The sequence below is a fragment of the Carassius auratus genome, unplaced genomic scaffold, assembly GCF_003368295.1.
Source record: "Carassius auratus strain Wakin unplaced genomic scaffold, ASM336829v1 scaf_tig00019337, whole genome shotgun sequence".
Taxonomy (NCBI): domain Eukaryota; kingdom Metazoa; phylum Chordata; class Actinopteri; order Cypriniformes; family Cyprinidae; genus Carassius; species Carassius auratus.
In genome coordinates this window covers 62,876-83,222 of record NW_020524949.1, presented here as the reverse complement: position 1 = coordinate 83,222, position 20,347 = coordinate 62,876, and the positions used below count along the sequence as shown (strand labels likewise).

General features: G+C 40.2%; 1 protein-coding gene across 1 annotated transcript; it reads left to right on the top strand.

Moving 5' to 3' along the window:
* The first annotated feature begins 7,932 nt into the window (after positions 1-7,932).
* LOC113076226 (gastrula zinc finger protein XlCGF8.2DB-like) lies at positions 7,933-13,492 on the top strand. Its single transcript, XM_026248885.1, has 2 exons — positions 7,933-8,051; positions 12,360-13,492. The coding sequence occupies exons 1-2, from the start codon at positions 7,973-7,975 to the stop codon at positions 13,349-13,351; spliced, it is 1,071 nt and encodes a 356-aa protein (XP_026104670.1). The 5' UTR covers positions 7,933-7,972; the 3' UTR covers positions 13,352-13,492.
* The last annotated feature ends 6,855 nt before the right edge of the window (positions 13,493-20,347 follow it).

Here is a 20,347-nt window from a genome sequence, read left to right as displayed (position 1 = left end):
GCTTTTAAAAAGAGTGCGGAATTGTGTCCAAGCAGTGATGTGTTCACTCAATACTGAAAACCATTTCCTGGGCTCTTTGGCTAGGAAGCGAGGTAATTCGAGAAGAATCTGGGTGTCACTTAGCCCCAAAGAGGTTCTATAAACATCCACCAGCTGAAGCCAATCCTCAGGCTGAACCTTTCCATCACCTTTGAACACAGGGGGCTCGAGTTTTGACTGGTTCAAGACTGAGGCCAGCGCTCTAGTTGTGCTATTAAGCAGTGAATTATGAGAAAAGTCTGTTGCATTTTCAGGTGCTATGTTGCAATCACCGGCTGTTGCCGAAAATTTTGGCATGTGAACAGTTTGGGTTTGGGCATATGGAGTGGAATAGGCAATTGGATCATTACGTGCAGGTAAGGGGTTTGAATTGGCTGTGTACATGTTTTGACTGTAATCGTCAATAATACCTCTCTGCAGATCAAGGGACTCCTTTAAGCATTTTCGCAGCGCTGCTACTTCAGTCCTTAGCGACTCAACCTGTGTCTCCAGGCAGACAGTCGGCCTTGGTGCTCTCCTCCTAGGCACAGACTCGAAAGGAAAAGTCAGGTCAGTCATATCCGTCATACCATCCACATATTTGGCCATTGTATACTATATAAGCAATATTAAATCCGCTTGGTATTCAGTAAATGTGGTAAAACAGTACACAACGTAGGTTTCAACAAAAGTCAACAATTGTCACCACTTTTACATTATGACAACAATGCGAGCAAAATGGTCTTAATTATTTTTGCACTCCTCAGCATCAGAGCAAAAACAAAACAAAAAAAACAGAGAAGAAAAAAAAAATCAACTGTAGAAATAACAACCCAGTTTATGTTTCTCTAAATGAGTCAGAAAAATCTTTTCAATCACATAAAAAAAAAAATCACAATTTTTTTTCACAAAATAATCCCAAAACAGTACATATATATGCGAGCTTTCATGTCAAACCTGTTGAACAGTTCTGATGATGCTGCGAACACGTAATAACAGTCATGAATCAAGTCACTGGTGATTAGTGAACTAAGATATTCAGTCAGTATCCCACATTCTCTGTCCAAACTGGAAAAGGAGAAGAAAGAAAAAGAAAAAACAAATGCAGTTGCAACTCTTGAACAGTTTGGTTGAGCCGCTGGAGAATCAATGACTCATTTCACGATCCGAAACGAATCACACGTGCCATAATGAATCTCAACTGTCTGAACGGATCTCAAGTGTCCGTGCACAAATTATCCACGTGCTTCTCGCGGCTTATGCAAAAATGTCCGCAAATCCACAATGAAAGATAATATCCTCGATCGACAATTCCAAATGTTCGATCCGAGGCCAGAGACAAAATGTTCGGGCGCCACTTGTAACGCTTTTAATCAGAAGGGCCGGATAGCTTGTCTAAATGGTTGTAGCAGGTGATAAGCAAAGACTCACAGACGTGACGGATATTCCACAGTGGTGATTTATTGTCGTCGTCGTCGATTCGCACACATTGGCAGTTTGCAAAGCACTCCACTAACAACTGCGTTACTAAACAAAAGAAACAAGATGAGAGCAACAGAAAAATAAAACGGACCTTTCACGCATACATGCGATGTTCACAGCTCGCGCTCCTGATTCCGACTGCCCACTCTGTGAGTGAGTAACAGAGTGCGTTCCACCTTAAAGGCGCAGTACACAATTCTACTTGTTACAGTGATTGATGGATTTACTTGTGAGCCCTGTTCTGAATGAATCTCAGATCCATGAACACAGCTGAAGAAGCAGAAGCAAGTAAAGGAAGCATTGTTTACACATAGATAATAATGTGCTCATCAGACACTAACCCATGAAGAGTTCAACACTGTAAAGCTTTGGGTGTGTTGATGGACTACTCCATCTGTGTCCTGATCATCATTCAGTGTAAATATTATTCAGCTTTTTATTCGTTTGTTTATTTTTCTGGAATCTACACAATCCTGAGACAGCCATGGCTGACAATTTTCTCTCCCGAATATCTTGGACCACTAGTGAGGGTTTGGCCTGGAGCAAGAACTGCTTCTTTAGTTGTCTTCAGCTTCTCAAGGGGTCTCTAAAACACATTTGGATGCACGCCTTTCCACTGAATGCCACCATGACCAAGACTAAATCAGCTGCTGGCGGCTCTAATCTTTCTGCAATAGTAGCTGTTGATTATATGTTTCTCTTCTTGTGTTTTTGAGTAGGTCATCCAATAACAGAAACTAGGGATTAACACCAATATGTGATGCGGTTGCAGGACAATCAACCCTGCTTGTGCAGTAGATGGACACCATGGGAAATATATTGTGATAAAATAAATGAGGCTAGTGAATAGTAGCTTTGAAAATTATGTCACACACTCTACAAATCAATGCCCTAACTGCAGCAATGGAAGCACTGGTTACATTTGTTTATGTTTTTCATTGGTCCTCTTTGTGTATGTGTTCATGGTTTCTTTGTTTGACAGCCTGTCAATATTTCACATTTCATTTTGTTTGGCAGACAGTCAAAATCAATTGCTTTAAACCACCATCAACACAATCCTTATCAGTCACCATTCTTTAAAATAATGCACTTTAACAGAAAGTTCAAGCTTGATTTAATTAATTCCCCTTGTATTCTGTGGAGAAACTTAGATGGATCAGATGGGTATATCTTAATATCATTTCATTTAATAAATCACACAGTAGATGTCTCTGCAGCCATAAACTTAATATTTATCTTTGCATTATTAAAATTAAACTGTAATGTGGAGCTCAAGACACTTGATTTTATTCATTATTGAGAATATCACGGCCGCTTTGTTGTTGCTATTATAATTATGATCACTTCACATTTGTTTACAATTAGAGCCAGAAGCTTTAGTAATGATCTGTGATTTATCCTTTGAAACAGTCCTTTATCTTATAATTTAAATGGGGTTTGTGTGTGTGAATTTCTGTAATTTTTAGCATGTGAATAGGACTTTTATTTTGGTGGCGCAATGTGATGTCATTAGGCTGCGCCACAGTTTTGCATCTGTGATTCTGCTGAAGAAAGGTTTGTTTTTTAATCTTTTAAAGAGTTCAAATCAATACAGAGAACGTTGAAATGAATTCAATGTTTTCATGAAATGTTATAATCTGTCTAATAATATTAATGAACAGTTGTTTCAGGGTAACAGAATAGATGACTCTCATTTTATCATAAACAAGTGTTGATTCCAGCTGAGATTCAATTGATTCAGTTTTGGTTTATAGCCAGGTAAGGTCTCAGGCTCAAGAAGGTTTGGTGGTTTACCTACGAATTAGACAAATCACAGTTAACCCTTTAGAGTTTGTAGTGATGCTTGAACATTTTTGGAGAACCCCAAGAAGATCAGAGCTCAGATAATAAGACCCTTCGCTGGGAAAGAACATTTAGGGATCAGCACAATAGCTTTATCTGTATGAAAAGTACATATTTTTGGCAGATGGTGTAAACTACACCATCTGGGTTTTATCAGTACCAGTTTCTCAAGCCACACATTAAAATTACGACACACTGAAGCCACGTGCTTAATGTACCGCAAATTTGATGTGTTGTTTTGCAGCTGTTGTTTTTTTGCATGCAGTGGGTCACGCTGAAAAGACCAATATGGAAAATCTGATTCATTTTGGCAAACCGGTTCTTAAGGACAGTTCGGCTCATTGCACCGGCTCAAAACCTGATTCATTTGTTCACGCAGTAATATCTGGTAAAATGGTAAATGGACTGCATTTATATAGCGCTTTCAACAGACCACATGGCCATCCAAAGCGCTTTACAAGTTGCCTCACATTCACCCATACACACTCAGTCACACACCGACTGCGGTGTCTGCCATTCAAGGCTCCATCCAGCTGGTCGGGAGCAGCTGGGGTTAGGTGTCTTGCTCTATATCTCTACCCTGTTGAGACCCTGGTTAGGTTTGTTTTGAAGCATAGCAGCATGGTTTGAGCTGGGCGTGAGTAGGAGCTAGTTGCTTTTCTTTAACAACTCGGTGTCATGTTATCTCAGTGAAATCCCCTGTCAGATACGACAGACCAACGTTGAGTAGCCTACATCTTGGATAAATTACTAATGCTGGGTATACACCAAAAGATAATCGGGCTGATTTTGGTTCGATTTCCCCCCTTCTCTATGTCCCGATTATCTTGATGGTTCTACAGATTGTCTTAACAGATATTCTCTTGGTGTGAGGTGTGTTAAGAGTGTCCGAACCTGATCGCGAATCGTAAATATTCAACATGTTTAATATAGCCGATGCAAACACTTGCGGTCAAATTAACGCCATTAATGTGACCACAGACACAGATGTTTCTCAACCTTTGGAGGGTGAAGACGAGCCTGCGCCTAGGGCTATTCTTTCGGCCATTAGAAAGATGGACTGTTGTATGAACGCCAGATTTAATGACTTGGAGGCCGCTCTCTCTTACTTGTTCATGCAACTGTTTTATAGAGCAAATTATAAACCGTCTGTTTTTTTTGTTTTTTTTTACTTATTAAAAACATGATTTAATCACCATATCATGTGGATGAATTAGCATTTTGATCAATGAGAATAATCAGATTTAATAAAATGTTGTCCTTTACACTGCACAGTTTCATATTTATTATGGTGCCTTGTTTTCTAGGTGCTTGTGCCAGACAGTTTCCAAAAATCCAATGTATCATGTATTGGGGAAACCCTTAAACCTGCACCTCACCGAGTCATGGTGCTCATAACACCGGTAGTTTTTATTCACTCCGCTATTACTAACCACACACACACACACACACACAGAGACGCACACACACACACTCACTGATCACACACACACACACACTCTCTCTCTCTCTCACACACACACACACACACACACACAGAGAGAGCGTGTAAAAGAAGTATTGAGCGTGTCGACATGTTTATTTCTGAAGGTGTTGTTGATTGAGATGTTCACCAGATGTGTGTAACAGCAGGAGATCTGAAGACTGGATCACAGCTGGTGTCTCCTGCAGGTGGAGTTATTATCCCTGGGTCATTCTGTTTGAGCAACCAGCACCTTCAGAAACACACTTGGAGTCGAAACGATTGTGTCCTTGTCCCAGCGCTAATAACGGCAGAAGAAAACGAAAATAAAAGACTGTTCATGTGAGTGTGGATCGTAAGTGATTTAATAGATTAACACCTGAACGAAAGATCAAGTGATGGAAGAGTGCAGCGCAAACAATCTCTAGCAGAACATAACTGTTTGATTTATCCCTTCACTTATTTGCTTACTACATACAGTGGTGCTTGAGTTTTCTTTTAGAGAGCAGAGTTGGTAACACTTTATTTTAAGGAGTCCTTGTTACACATTATAATATTATAGTTATTATAATAACAATAAATGATGCATACTTACATGCAAGTAATTCTAAGCCCAACCCTAAAACTAACCATACAGTAAGTCATGTAGTTAATTAATGTTACTCAGTACTTCAACATGTATAATTACACTGAAACGAGGACACTTTCCTCCCGCAGCTCTGTTATGCACATCATAGCTGTTCAGTTCTTGATGGTGGACTCATAAACTGTGACACTGGCCAGTGTGAGAAAGGCCTTCAGCTGTTTAGAAGTTACCCTGGGGTCTTTTCCACCTCACAGACTATTATTCCTCTTACTTTTGGACCGATCTTTGTGGTTGACTTGAATTTCCTCCATTTCTTCACAATGAATGTGGATGTGGGGAGTCCAAACGATGATTCACTTCTACAAACGTGATCAGACTTTGATAGATCCCTGTTCATTTAGATAAAACCGTACAGACACTGACATCTTTTACTCAGCACATTGTCTGAAAACACCTCTGAACAGATGGACTAATTCACCTTCAGATTAACTAACTGTAGAGATTCACATACTCTTCCCAGAGAAATGTACAATTAGACCAATTATTTGAATAAATAAATGAGAAAGCATATATTTTCATTGCATTTGTATGTAATCAAATGCCTGTAGCCTTTTGAAAGTAGAAGCGACTGCTGCATTTTAATCATGATCCACACAAAGATGATCCACACATGTTCACGAGCAGTTGTTTATCATTTCAGGATTTAAAAAACAGAATGGTCTGACTTTAGGTACTGTGTATTTTATTCATTTTATTTTTTCTACATAAACGGCATCTGTATGAAAGAAAAGCAGCAGGTCTGAATGAGGCTCAGATTCACTCTCTAGCAGCAGATATCTCTCATGAACCAGCCAGGACACAGGGTTTCCTTCAGAGAAACGTCATGCCTCTGTGTCCTTCTGTAACTATTATTTTGGGGATCTACTGGGACAGTGATAAAGATCTACCATCTCCGTCGATGGGTTGGTGACCTCTGTTCTAAAGGGTTCACAGACTTTCACGTACCACTGTATACACCTAAGTGTAAATAAAAGCCATTAAAAACGAATTGAAGTGATTGGCAAATATTGTTATTGATGTTTTTTCCCCAGACAGCAGAGAACATAGAGCACCTCCTAAAGATGGAGACAGTGGCTGATACACGAGCTTACACACACACTCATATATACATATGTCTTTTGACATATTGATCCTATTTTCATGGCAATAAAGCCAGTTTGAATTCAGTTGAATTGATTGAGCTCCCCCCCAACACTTCTTGAATGCTTTCTGAAGGTCAACGAAAAAACATCCTCCAACCCTTAAAAGAACTTAACATTGTGACCATTTTGAAACATTCTGGGATCATTAAATTTACAAATAAAATATTGTCCTCTTTACATTCTGAGAACATCCTGAATGTTTTGCCAAAGTCCCCCAAATACTGTCCCTCAACCCTTTAAAGAACTCAACATCATGACCGTTCTGGGAACGCACAATTTCTAGCGGGGAAGTTGATCGTAGCTCCATTGGTTTCTATGGGTCTACACTGTGCTTCTGGGAAACAGCCCTGGTCAGTAAGGTCAGAACCGATGTTCTGGGTGTCTCTTAAGTGTTGCTAGGCTCTTCTGGTGAAGTTGCCAATTGAAATTGAAATGTTTATATTTATTTTTCATTATATTGTATAGATTATTTGTGAAAACACGTGTGTATATCAGGCCATAAATTCCAAAAAACGATGCTTTGGTTCTTGCCACCCTTTTATCACACAGATCTAGAAATAATTTTCTAATTCTGTATAACTAATACAAATGCTTTTTCATGAAGCTGTAAATCTATGACATATAATTTACAACAACACATAACAAATGTAAATGCCTATATATGAAATGTCTGTATAATCGGTGTCCTAGTGCTAGTTTAGAGTGTTTTTTTTTTCTAATCAGTTCATATACCATTAACCCTTAACTGTCACTCCATCCCGTATACGGGACGCCTTCATTTACTTCACTATATTACAATGAAATCTAATCTAATCTTGACAAACTATAAAAGGTCTAAGACTCCCAAATATATATTTTACCAATGTTTTTTGTTAAAAATTATGTAGGAAAAGTAATAGATTAATTTATGAAAAGAGTGCACCCTGAAAAATCTACATTATAACAGGAGTTTTGACCTTTGTTTAAAAAGAAGACTTCTTTGTTGCCTTATCTCTATCACATTTTAGAAATCATCAGAAATTATACATCAACTGAAAACTGAAAATCTCTAAATTCATCCTTTAAAACCCATTTTTTTAAATCATTGCATTGCCATGTAAATGGTACATCAATATCATGTTATCAAATGTTTTCATTCATGAATTATACAAAGGAAGTTTGGAACGTGCACTATAAAGTCTGTTAAAATGTGAGTGACAGTTAAGGGATTTTAACTATCACTCTGACTGACTCCCTTACTAGTGCACTGACTTCTGAACTAGGGAGCTGATTGAGACACACCCAGAGATTTGGTGTGCTTTAATTTTTCTTTCTGTTAACTATTCTCATCTTAAACACACAGATAAACTCCTGTGAAGCGACTGAGATACTGTTATAAAGATGGAGTTTATTAAAGAGGAGAGTGAAGACGTGAAGATTGAAGAAACAGCCAAACATGAAGATACTGAGGAACAATCAGGTCTGTTTTCATTATATTGTTTTCAAGTCTTTCTCCAATCATTCTGCCTCATCTTTATTGGATTTAGTATATGCAACTCTAGTCTTGACATAATGAATGACGTTTTTTTGCAAACATTTCTTTGAGTAACATGACCGTTTATATGAACTCACAATTGAATGTAACATAAAACAATTGACTACTTTTCGTTAAAATCTTTATTAATTCCCAAAATGCAAGATAATTCATATCCCTTTGTTTGAAGTCCTGAAGGTCCTGAAAAATATTAATTTGAACCAAAAGAGAATCGAGTCACCCAAAGGGGAAGGGCTAAGGGGTTGAATTGGGATTGGGCCCAATGATATATAATGATATATAATGATATATTTGTCATTATGTATGTGTTGACATGCACTTAAAAAAAACCTTAACTTATCTGTTCATATCCCAACTTGTAGAAGGCCTGTTTTCTTCCTGTGTCAACAGTGACAAAACGTGCCTTGCTGGCCTAAGCACTTCATATTGTCCCTTTATGATACAAGATTGACATTAATAATACATGACATCACATTTGTCAAGTTGGAAAGGCAGCTTATGTGTACACATGTACTGCTGGTGATTGACAAACCACAGATGGAGAACACACATTGTACTCTACTGCTTTACCTGCAGTTCCCAGATGTGCAATGCTGAATATTCAGCCACATTTTGACAACTGAATTTGAGAAAGATAACTTGTAAAATGAAATAAAATGGTACTTAGGAAAGTTTTCCTTTTTTTTTGAGAGAAAAAAAAATTACTTGTCTAATATTATACATTCTACTTCTAAACAGACTGAATATTTCAGAAATGAACTCTGGAAGGTGGTGAATATGTATCATTTCAGTTTTGGAGGAAAAAGGATGGGAGAACAAATAAGAAAGTAATGGCTAAAATTAACTCCCAGTGTATTAGAAAGTAGTGAGGGCTGTATTTGAAACATGAGAACGTTATATTAGGTAAATTATTAGTTTCCTTATTTCTGCATTTTAATTCCTTTTCAGTTAAATTTTGGCAAAAATTTGCCTAATTACTTGTTTTAATCATAGATTGAATTAATAGAATTAATAGGAATTAATTAACTATTATCTTAAACTTACTGTCAAAGTGCAAAATTGGTTCTAACATAACACCAATGTAAGAAAGATGTATGCAACTTCAACTGGATATGGAGGGGTCATAAAATAATCAGGTTAACCTCACACCACATGCAGTATTTACTTATTGGTGAATGGAGATGTGTAACGACTGGAACACAGGATACGAGAGATCCAAGAGCACTTTGAGTTTTATTGGGTAATCCAAAATCAGAATCAAAACAAGCAGGGGTCATAACCAAACATCAGTCCAAAAAAAACAAGAACTTGACATACTAGGAACGTGAGGAAACCAGGTGATTGAAAGTAAGGACTCCCTCCAACAGAGAGAAAACAGACCGGTTTATATAGACAGGATAATGACTATGAAAGTGAAGACACCTGAGTGCAATTAACAGGTGTGCAATTACTGTAATGAAGGGACAAGGCCTTGTGGGAAATGTTGTGCCTGCGGTGAGGTGGCTATGGAGAAGTGAGACCACTAGTGGACACCCAGGGAAACACAGACCAGACACCATGACATTACCCCCTCCTCTAAGGAGCAGCTACCAGATGCTCCACCAAACACAAGAACAAACCAAGGAACACAGAGACCAGGAGGGAGCAGCGGAGGACCAGGTCCCTAGAGGGAAACAGAGAGAAAACAAACAACAAAACACAAGGCCAGGAGAGAACAAAGTTCAGGGGCCCAGGGCTGAACAGACAGGGCAGGAATCCAGGGTGGAGCAGATGGAACTGGAGCCATGCTGTCGAGACAGAAACCCACCAGGGCGGTGCAGAAGACCACCACATCCATGAGGTCAAGACAGAAGCCCACCCGGGCAGTAACAAAGTCCTTTAGTGGAAGAAGGAAGTGACCAGGGTTGGCGTTGGAGATTCAGATCATTTATTAAAGCACACACAAAAATAAAAAGGGTACATTCAACGAAATGAAATAAACAATCTTTCAATCTCTTTTAATTTCTCTCCAGCCAGAGCAGTCTCCGAGTCCCTGTTTCATCTCTCTCTCCCAGCATGTCTTCCAGTCTCCCTTTTAACTGGTCTCTCCAAGCCAATTACTGCAATCAGACACAGGTGTTCATCATTTTGCACTTAACCCATTTACTCACTGCTCATCTCCCAATCTTCTCTCCTGCTGCAGACTTAGCTGAACCATGCCCCCTCACCGCAGGAATATACATTTTACAAAATGCTACAAAGGAATGATTTAATAAATAGAGAGCAACAAATTCCTTAATGATGTAAAGGGTGTTTTTTACACGACTAAAAACACAGCTAAAAATATTTTATCCTTGTTGTTCATAACTGGACTTTGTGTTTTAACTGTAATTTTCCGGACCAAAAAAGTAGGGCTAGTATTGTCACGGTACCAAATTTTCAGTATTCAGTACCGATACCAGTGAATATCCACGGTTCTCTGTACCAATTTCGGTACCAAAGCAAAACACAAAAATATGCTAATTAAAAAAAAAAAAAACTTTTTAGCACTAAAAATAAAACCAATGCCATTCTTTATACTTATTTACAATTGTGTTTAAAGTTTTTCTACAAGTTATATAATTATGAAAAACAGTAAACAAGTTTCACCCAAATTTAATTTGTCTTTTAATTTATGAAATTTAAACACATTTTATTTTTGGTAAATAAAGGGGATTTGCTATTAAAATTAAAACATGGAAGAAATTTTGTGATTTATTTATTTAAAAAATAAAGTTTTATAAATGTTTTCAACAGTAGTAGCAGTATCACATACATTTTACTAAATAATAGTAATATTTCTAGCACAATGCCTTTATGTAAAAATTAACTTTTGGGCCTAATGAATGCATATTTGTAGACTGGTGGTGATGCTTAAGATATTTTTGGTCATTGAGGGTTTCTGTAAAAAGAAGTAGTAATAGATAATAGATCATATTAATTATTATTAAAAGATAATACTATTACTAATTCTACTATCATACTAATGTATATACAATGCACTATGGATTGATGAGCTGCTGGGTTCATGAATATTAATCATGTTGTCTGCGTTCGGTCAAACTGATTTGCTGAAATCAAAACAGGGACGGTACTATTCAGTGCCAGCCAATGAAATTGCCATTTGCGCATTAGCTCCGCCCACTACCGGAGAAACCTGTATGTCTTCTGTTTGTTCGAAAATAAATATGAATAATACTAAATGAACTCCATTATTTTGACAGAAGAAGACAAGAATAGTTTACATATAGCGTGTTGTTTAAGCGTGGTAAGACTCTCGCTCTCTCTCTCTTTGCATGTGTGAGAAACAGCGCTATCAGTAAAGCGACGGTGAGTCGTGCGCCTTCACAAAGAGTTTACAGAGCATCAAATACAGGTGCGCTGTGCGTCCAGTGAGATGAACTGAAAAGTTCAGATCGCTTGATGGAGAGAGAACTCTGAAGCTCAGATGCTGAAATTAATGCAAGCATCATGCGCTTCAGTCTATTTAGTAAACAAACCTGCACGTCTCTGCCATTCATTAATTCACACAGAGACGCGCAGAACACGGATTCATATTTCAAACAACTTTTGCGGCTTAACATTTACAGATACTGGTCCATATGGAGATTTGATTTGATTAATTTATGCTAACTTTGACAAATTCCATGACTGTCCATATTAAAATGTAAGTTTCATTTTCATGACTGTATTTTGAGATTCTGTCCTCGTTTTCTGCTTTGTGGAAATCATAGCGCTGAACCGGGTTTGAACGGGACCTCGGTACTACCAGTACTTAAAGAAACCTGGTACCGTCACATTTAAATTTTTTTAGTACCGACTTGGTACCGAAGTACCGGGTCTTTTGACAACACTAAGTAGGGCATTGCAATAAACACAATAATAAACAATTAAACATAACATAAAAGATTATCATTTATCCAAATTACCCATGGTAGAACCCCAAATAAAAATCATCATCGGACAGTCAAATCACATGGTCTCGCAAATTCAGATACTTCGCTTCTGAAAAGCTTATTTTCGCCATGTGGAGGGCTTTGATAACTTTCAACTTGAGAGTATTTTGGACGTTTCCTAAGGAAGCAAATAGTTAAGAATATTGAAGAGGTTCTGAGAATACTGGTTATTTCAGTTGTTTGTTGTGTATAGGGTCTAGCATACTTGATGTCATGTCTGTTGTTTTTGTCATTAAACTCGTGTTTCTGTTCATCCTAGACCTGATGACGCTGAAAGAAGAGAGTCAAGACCTGAATGAAATGGAAGAGAAAGATCAGTATGAGAAATCTCATGATCTCATGGTTAGGGTGAAATCTTTTAGTTACTCAAAGACTCATAAAACAGAAACTAGAAACTTTGAAGTCCAGATGAAAGTTAACTCTGGAGAGAGTCCTTTCACCTGCCAACAGTGTGGGAAGGGATTCTCACTAAAAGGAAATCTTAACATTCACATGAAAATTCATACTAGAGAGAAGGCTTTCATATGTTCTCAGTGTGGAAAGAGGTTTACACAGAAAAATACCCTTAATGCCCACATGAAAGTTCACACAGGAGAGAAGCCTTACACTTGCAAAATGTGTGGGAAGTGCTTCACGCGAAAAGAAAATCTTAGAAATCATATGAGAGTTCACACTGGAGAGAGACCTTTCACCTGCAAACTGTGTGGGAGAAGCTTCACACGAAAAGAAAATCAGAAAATTCACATGAGAGTTCACACCGGCGAGAAGCCATACATCTGCAAACTATGTAGGAAGTGTTTTAAACAGAAAAAGTACCTTGACGGCCACATGAGAGTTCACACAGGAGAGAAACCGTTTGTTTGTGATCAGTGTGGAAAGAGTTTCAGGTGTAAAGCGCACCTTGATCTTCACATGAAGAGTCACTCAGGAGAGAACTGTTTTATATGTCACCAGTGTGGAAAGAGTTTCTCACACAAAGGAAATTTTGAGAATCACATGAGAGTTCACACTGGAGACAGACCTTACAAGTGTCCTCAGTGTGGAAGGAGCTTCACAATTAAAGGAAACCTTAAGATTCACATGAGAGTTCACACTGGAGAGAAACCTTACAAGTGTTTTCAGTGTGACATCAGTTTCACATATCACACGGACCTGAAACGGCACGAAACAAAAGCTCATTCTGGAAAGAAAATACAAACATTGCCACACTTAATAGAACAAAGACAATTCAGCTGTGATCCGTCAAATTAAAACATCTCATTAAATTCATATAAAAAAAAATCATGTTAATGTGGAAATCTGATTGTGTTCTTTGATAAACCCTATCTGGAAAGGATTTGTTTTACATAGAGTGGTGGGATAGACTAAATATAACCACAGAGAGAGAGAGAGACCTCAAATAATAGCTTGTTCTATTCTTTTTCTATTCTATCAGTTTTCTTTTTATTTATTATATTATTTAAAAGCCCATGCTATGTGTTCTGCATTTAAGCTAACCGAGACTTGTTATAGCACTTTTATATCATTGCTCTTTTGTTGATTTTGATTGCTTCCACTGTCCTCATTTGGATAAAAGTGTCTGCTAAATGAATAAATGTAAATGTTTACATTTTCTTATCTTTTGTTTTGTATTTCTCGCAGTCAAGCTTCCTATTTGTCATGTGCTTCCCTTGCTTCTCATGGTATTTTGCCAAATGTGCCCCTTGTGATTGGGTCGTAACCTGATTGGTTGTTCTAGTCGTGTTCTCTGTTCTAATTGGTTCTTTGTCTGATTTATCACAGGAGTAAGTCATTTGTCATTAGTCTGATAGTATAAAAAGCTCTCATGTTCCCCTTGTCTCTTGTCTAATTTTGTGGCCTGTAACACTCTTGGGCTGTGTTCATACTGTAAATGTTTGGGATTGAAAACCTAATTGTGGGCCGGGCCCGAGTGCCATTGGAACGGGGCGAGGCCGGTGGAGTGATTGGAAATGAGCGACACCTGCTCGACCCACCGGTCTCGAGTCCCACAGAGGAGATGGAAGGATATAAAACAGGACCGACGACAGTGAGGGACGAGAGAGGACCAGGCATGGGCTTTAGTTTGTGTTTTGGTTTTGTTTGTGCTTTTTTGTTTATTTTGATTATTAAAATGTAATTTGATTGTCCGCCAGTTCCCGCCTCCTTCCCTATGATTATGAAGTTTTTATTGTTACATTTGATGCCGAAGCCCGGGAGAAGGAGGGATGTGCTGCTGAAGATCCCTCGCCGCTGTGTTGAATCCGCGGTGCCATCAAGCAGGCGAGGAAGTGTGCCGCCATGGATGCTCGAGGTGGTGGGCTGGAGTGAGTTGCTGGGGACGGGCGAGCTCGCTGCCAGCCACCTGTGATGTGGAGGGGCAGCTGCCATCCGTGAGGGAGCGGAGGAGTCGCCGGCGTTCGCCAGGGAGCCGGAGCCTGCTGCCATCCTTGATGGAATCGGGAGGAACAGGGAACGGGGGACTCCTGCCAGCTGCCCAAAACTGGAGAAAGGACCTCGGGATGTGGGATCTGGGTGGGGAGGGTTCATAGTTCAGTGGTGCCTGGGGCAGAAGAGGGAGGGGGGGCAAGTTCGGGATTGAGTTCAGCTTCCTGACAGCCTGATGGAAGCTGGCAGCAGACTGAAGAAGCTGTGTGACAGGTGGGTGGGATCACCTGCGATGCAGAGGGATTTACAGGTGAGACAGGTTCCGTAAATGTCCTGGAGGGAGGGGAGAGAGACACCAATGATCTTCCCAGCTGCTCTCACTATGCGTTGCAGAGTCTTTTGGCAGGACGCGTTGCAGGTGCCATACCAGACAGTGATGCAGCTCTTCAGGATGCTCTCGATGGTGCCTCTGTTGAAGGTATACAGGCATTTCTAAATGAAGATCACCGCAGACAAAGGCTGCAGACAGCACACCTTGTTTGTTATCTTTATTTTATAAATGCACAAAGTTTTATTGTTATTATGTCTGTATACAAAAAAGTAGACCCTTTACAGATTTGATTGATGTATTGCTCTTATATGTACGATCAAAACCAAAAGTGTAATTTAAGCTCTTTTTGGGGTTATCAGGTTATGAGATGGTTCTGCTGCCCAGTCTCTCAGTACACGCCCAGGAATGTTGTCAGGACCTGGAGCTTTGCATGCATTGATCCTGCTGAAGAATCTCCTCACACTGTCCAGGGTCAGCGTCATCACCTTCTCACCGGGAGAAGATTGAGTCTTCTGTGCAGTGGAACAGCTTTGTTTCTCAAAGCGAGCGAAGAAGGCGTTAACCTCGTTCAGCAGAGGGATGTTGTTGTCACAGTTCTGTGGTGGGGGCTTGTAGTCCATAATGGTCTGTCTTCCCTGCCACAGGCTCCTAGTGTCTGAATTGATGAGCTATCCTCCTGGAGTGCTGTCTCTTAGCGTCTCTGATGCAGCGGGACAGGTTGGCCCTGGCTGTCCTCAGGCCCACCTCATCTCCAGCTCTGAAGGCAGCGTTCTGCATCTTCAGGAGTCTGTAGACCTCCCCTGTCATCCACAGCATCTGATTGGCCCGGACAGTGATGGTTTTTGTGACTGTTACATCATCAATACACTTGTTGATGTAGGCAGTGACAGTCTCTGAGTACTCCTGGAGGTCTGTGGTGTTATTGTATGTGTCAGCCTGCTTAAACATGTCCCAGTCAGTTGTGTCAAAGCAGTCTTGAAGAGCCTGTAATGATATTTTCGCCCACACTTGAATTTGTTTGTGGACTGGTTTGGTGACTTTAATGAGCGGTCTGTATGCAGGCATTAGCATGACAATGATGTGGTCTGAGGCACCAAGGTGGGGAAGAGGGATTGCTTTGTAGGCTCCCCTCTGTGTGATGTAAACAAAGTCCAGAATGTTATTACCTCATGTTGCAAAGTTAATGTTTTGGTGTATTTTTGGAAACACACTCTTTAAGTCTGCATGGTTGAAATCCCTAGCTATAATGAGAAAAGCATCAGGGTAGGCTGTCTGCTGCTCACTGATGTGCTGGTACATATATTTTAGTGCATCGTTCCTGTTGCTGATTTTGTTGTCCGGAGGAATGTAAACAGCTACGAGCAGAATGGCAGTATATTCCCTCGGCAGATAGAACCGCCAGCACTTAATTTGCTGATCACAATCTCTACTGAGTAATCTGGGAACTCCACATTGTTGTACAGTGGAAGGTGGCCCGCTGGTGCAAGGTGGCTCACTTGTGGAGGGTGGTTCGCTGGTGCAGGGTGGTTCGCTGGTGCAAGGTTGCTCGCTTGTGGAGGGTGGTTTGCTGGTGGAGGGTGGCTTGCTGGTACAAGGATGCTTGCTTGTGGAGGGTGTTTCACTGGTGCAAGTTGGCTCGCTTGTGGAGGGTGGTTTGCTGGTGGAGGGTAGTTCACTGGTGCAAGGTGGCTCACTGGTGCAAGGTGGCTCGCTGGTGGAGGGAGGCTCGTTGGTGCAAGGTGGCTTGCTTGTGGAGGGTCGTTTGCTGGTGCCAGGTGGCTGGCTTGTGGAGGGTGGTTCACTGGTGGAGGGTTGTTCGCTGGTGCAAGGTGGCTCACTGGTGCAAGGATGCTCACTTGTGGAGGGTGGTTCGCTGGTGGAGGGTTGTTCGCTGGTGCAAGGTGGCTCGCTTGTGGAGGGTCGTTTGCTGGTGCAAGGTGGCTCACTGGTGCAAGGATGCTCGCTTGTGGAGGGTGGCTCGCTGGTGGAAGACATTTACATATTCAAAAAAAGAAAGAAAAAAACTCAGTAGCTGTGGAGAAATGGAATGGCTGCCCATTCTGTGTCTGTGTGGATCAAAACATATTTTCTAGTTATATCTGACAGGTAGTTTATTTGGTCTGTACTTTCTAGATGACTTGCTTTATAAACACCAATGTCTTTTGAATCTTGAGGGTCCTCAAGAGAATCTAGCTTGAATCTAGCTATTGATGGACCACATGAGTGTTCCAATTTCAGCAAAGGTGCCTTGTTTTCTGTCTGTTTTGCTTTTTTCTTATGTAATAAATGTTATAAGTGTCATTTGCTTAAATATTTGTTTAAAAACAAACTGTGGTTTCCAGGAAGCTTTTTTTCATTTTCCTCATAGTTTTCGAACGGAAAAGCTGACATCTAAAGCTGATCTAAACATCATCAGCCAAATAAGTCAAACTGTGCACATTATACACCAATTCATCAGCACCATACAACTGCTCAAATTCGCTTAAGAAATGTTTCATGAGAGCATCAGTGTAGTCACAGTAATAATTACACAAGGCAGGACAGAGCATCAAGTACATGGCAATTGAGAGATTCATGAAATTTCTGTAGTGGGAAGAGGAAAGGATGACTTGTAAAACAATTGGGCCCATATAAAGTAAGAAAGGTTTCGCAGCACTGTCTTTAGGACACACACACACACAGAGCGGTTATAATGTTTGCTTAGCACGGTATATGGCAGACTTTTAGTGTCAGGGCAACAATTCAATAAATAAGATAATAAAAAAGACATATTTCGCAAAGGAAATGGTTCCAAACAAAGCATGTTGTTGTGCTCTGCAGCAACACACAGAGGTGTTTACTGAATAAATTTGCTTGAGTAAATGATCAACTGACCCATTCATAAAAAAACAGTTGCTTACTTTTTTCTGAATGAATCGGCCATTTTAAACGAATCCATTGATTAAATGACTGACCGACTCACTCATTAAGGCCGTGGCATGCAGCCACCTAGTGGCAAAGAACCATAAAATTTGTTTTCATCATTCATATTTCTGTATTCCAAATTTTATATTTGATACATTTATGCAATTTGTAAGTGCTCATTAAAAATATAAGTGTATAGTGCCCTGCGTTTATAATTATACTTGACTTTAAGTGTTTGTGTGTGTATTATGTATGTGAGTGGATGTATAAAGGTAGACTATAAACTGTAATATGTGCAGGAAGAATGGGTGACGTTTTTTAGTTTTGTTATTATATTCTTTATTCACTTTTTTTAATCTATTCTCACAAAAATCATGCCATTAAGTGAAGACTATTTAAACAATAATAGAACTGAGCTTGCTATTTTACCATGTCTTAGATGAGTCAGCAAGGAAAGAAGAGGCTTTAGAAGGTGAAAGGGATGATCTAGGAACACTGCAGACAGGCCCCAAACACATGAAGCTTCAGCAGTATCCCTTTACCCAATCTGGAACACAGGAGAGAGCTTTTAATAAGAATTGGCTAGATGCATTGCAGTGGCTTAAGTCTTCCGTATCCAGAAATTCTGCATTCTGCTTTTCTTGTCGTCTCTTTGGCAAGCATCGGGTAGGCGGATTAATGGGAGAATGAAATACGGGCTTTATTTTGGATACGTGAAAGGCGGGATGAATTCTCCTGTACGCAGGAGGGAGTTTAAGGCGGACTGCCAACGGACTAATGATCTTGGTGACAGTAAACGGGCCAATAAATTTGGGAGCCAATTTATTAGATACGGATCGGAGAGGAATATTTTTAGTAGAAAGCCACACTTTTTGACCCACGACGTATATGGGAGGCCTAGACCGGTGGCGATCGGCTTTGGCCTTGGTGTGCGCCCCCACTTGGAGTAGAGTCTCGTGGACTCTAGTCCAAGTGCGGTGACACCTCTAGACGAAGGCGTGAACGGAGAGGACCGCAACTTCGGATTCCATACTGGGAAAAATAGGTGGCTGGTAACCTACACTACACTCAAAAGGAGATAGGCCCGTAGCTGATACTGGTAAGGTATTGTGGGCGTACTCCACAATAGACAATTGTTGGCTCCAGGAGGAAGGATTCTTGGACAACTGTGCCCAACTGCAGAATCCGACACGTGTGCCTTGCGCTTGCGAGAGATTTTTGACATACGTCAGCATGACATCAGAGCAAGGCGGACGGCACTCGGACACATTTCCAACCGGCATGCATCTCACGCTAATCACCGGTGAGCCGTTAGACGGACGTAGTTATAACTTAAGAACTTTTCACTTTAGCAGTTTTCTGTGACAATCTAACGTGGTAACATACATAATATGGTAAACGGACTGAAAAGGACCATATTTAGCCTATATAAACTAGCTAAAATTAGTTAATTGACAACCTAACATTACTTCATTGTCGTCTGACAAAAACATATGGTCTGGATTAACAAAAAAAAACAATAGGTACTGAAATACAATAATAGCAGAACACACAAACTATGGCAAATATTTACTGTTAAAGATAACTCAATTGAGTTAAAACTCAACTCAGAGTCAGGAGTATTCCACTTTGAAGGCAGAAAGAACCGTTAGGAAGGCGGCAAGTGACGACTGCAGCCTGTATCGCGATGACGCCATGACTTTGATTAATCAAATACGTACACTATTATAAATTTCTTGTAATTTTACAGGAAATTCCTGGCTAATAGTAGCAGTAAATTTACTGTAAACCGTATACAGGACTGTTATTGTAAAATAACTACAACAATGTACTGTACTTTTCCTGTAATTTCACAGGATAGGATACTGTAAATATCACAGCAAAATGTTATATTTACTGGAACTCGGTAGCCAGGAATTTCCTGTAATTTTAGGGATTTCTTGTAATTTCACAGGAAATAATAAAAAAAAAAAATTACAATTAAATGTTGTTAAATGGTGTGTGTGTGTGTTCACTGCTCTGGGTGTGTGTTCACAGTTTGTACAGTATAAAAACCATTACACCTATGGGATGAACACACTTCACACAAAAACAAACATGTGTGTGTGTGTGTTCACTGCTCCGGGTATGTGTTCACAGTCTGTGTGTGTGTGTGTGTGTGTGTTCACTGCTCCGGGTGTGTGTTCACAATGTGTGTGTGTGTCTGTCTGTGTTCACTGCTCCGGGTGTGTTCACAGTGTGTGTGTGTGTGTGTGTGTGTGTTCACTGCTCCGGGTGTGTGTTCACAGTGTGTGTGTGTGTGTTCACTGCTCCGGGTGTGTGTTCACAGTGTGTGTTTGTGTGTGTGTGTGTGTGTGTGTGTGTGTGTGTGTGTTGTCACTGCTCCGGGTGTGTGTTCACAGTGTATGTGTGGGTGTGTGTGTTCACTGCTCCGGGTGTGTGTTCACAGTCTGTGTTTGTGAGTGTGTGTGTGTGTGTATGTGTGTGTTCACTGCTCCGGGTGTGGGTTCACGGTGTGTGTGTGTGTGTGTGTTCACTGCTCTGGGTGTGTGTTCACAGTGTGTGTGTGTGTGTGTGTGTTCACTGCTCCGGGTGTGTGTTCACAGTGTGTGTGTGTGTGTGTGTGT

Bases quoted from the DNA above. Each gene is read 5' to 3' on its own strand.
- LOC113076226 (XM_026248885.1), top strand. From the start codon at position 7,973: ATGGAGTTTATTAAAGAGGAGAGTGAAGACGTGAAGATTGAAGAAACA. The intron at 8,052-12,359 runs GTCTGTTTTCAT...TGTTCATCCTAG, and splicing joins AGATACTGAGGAACAATCAG to ACCTGATGACGCTGAAAGAA.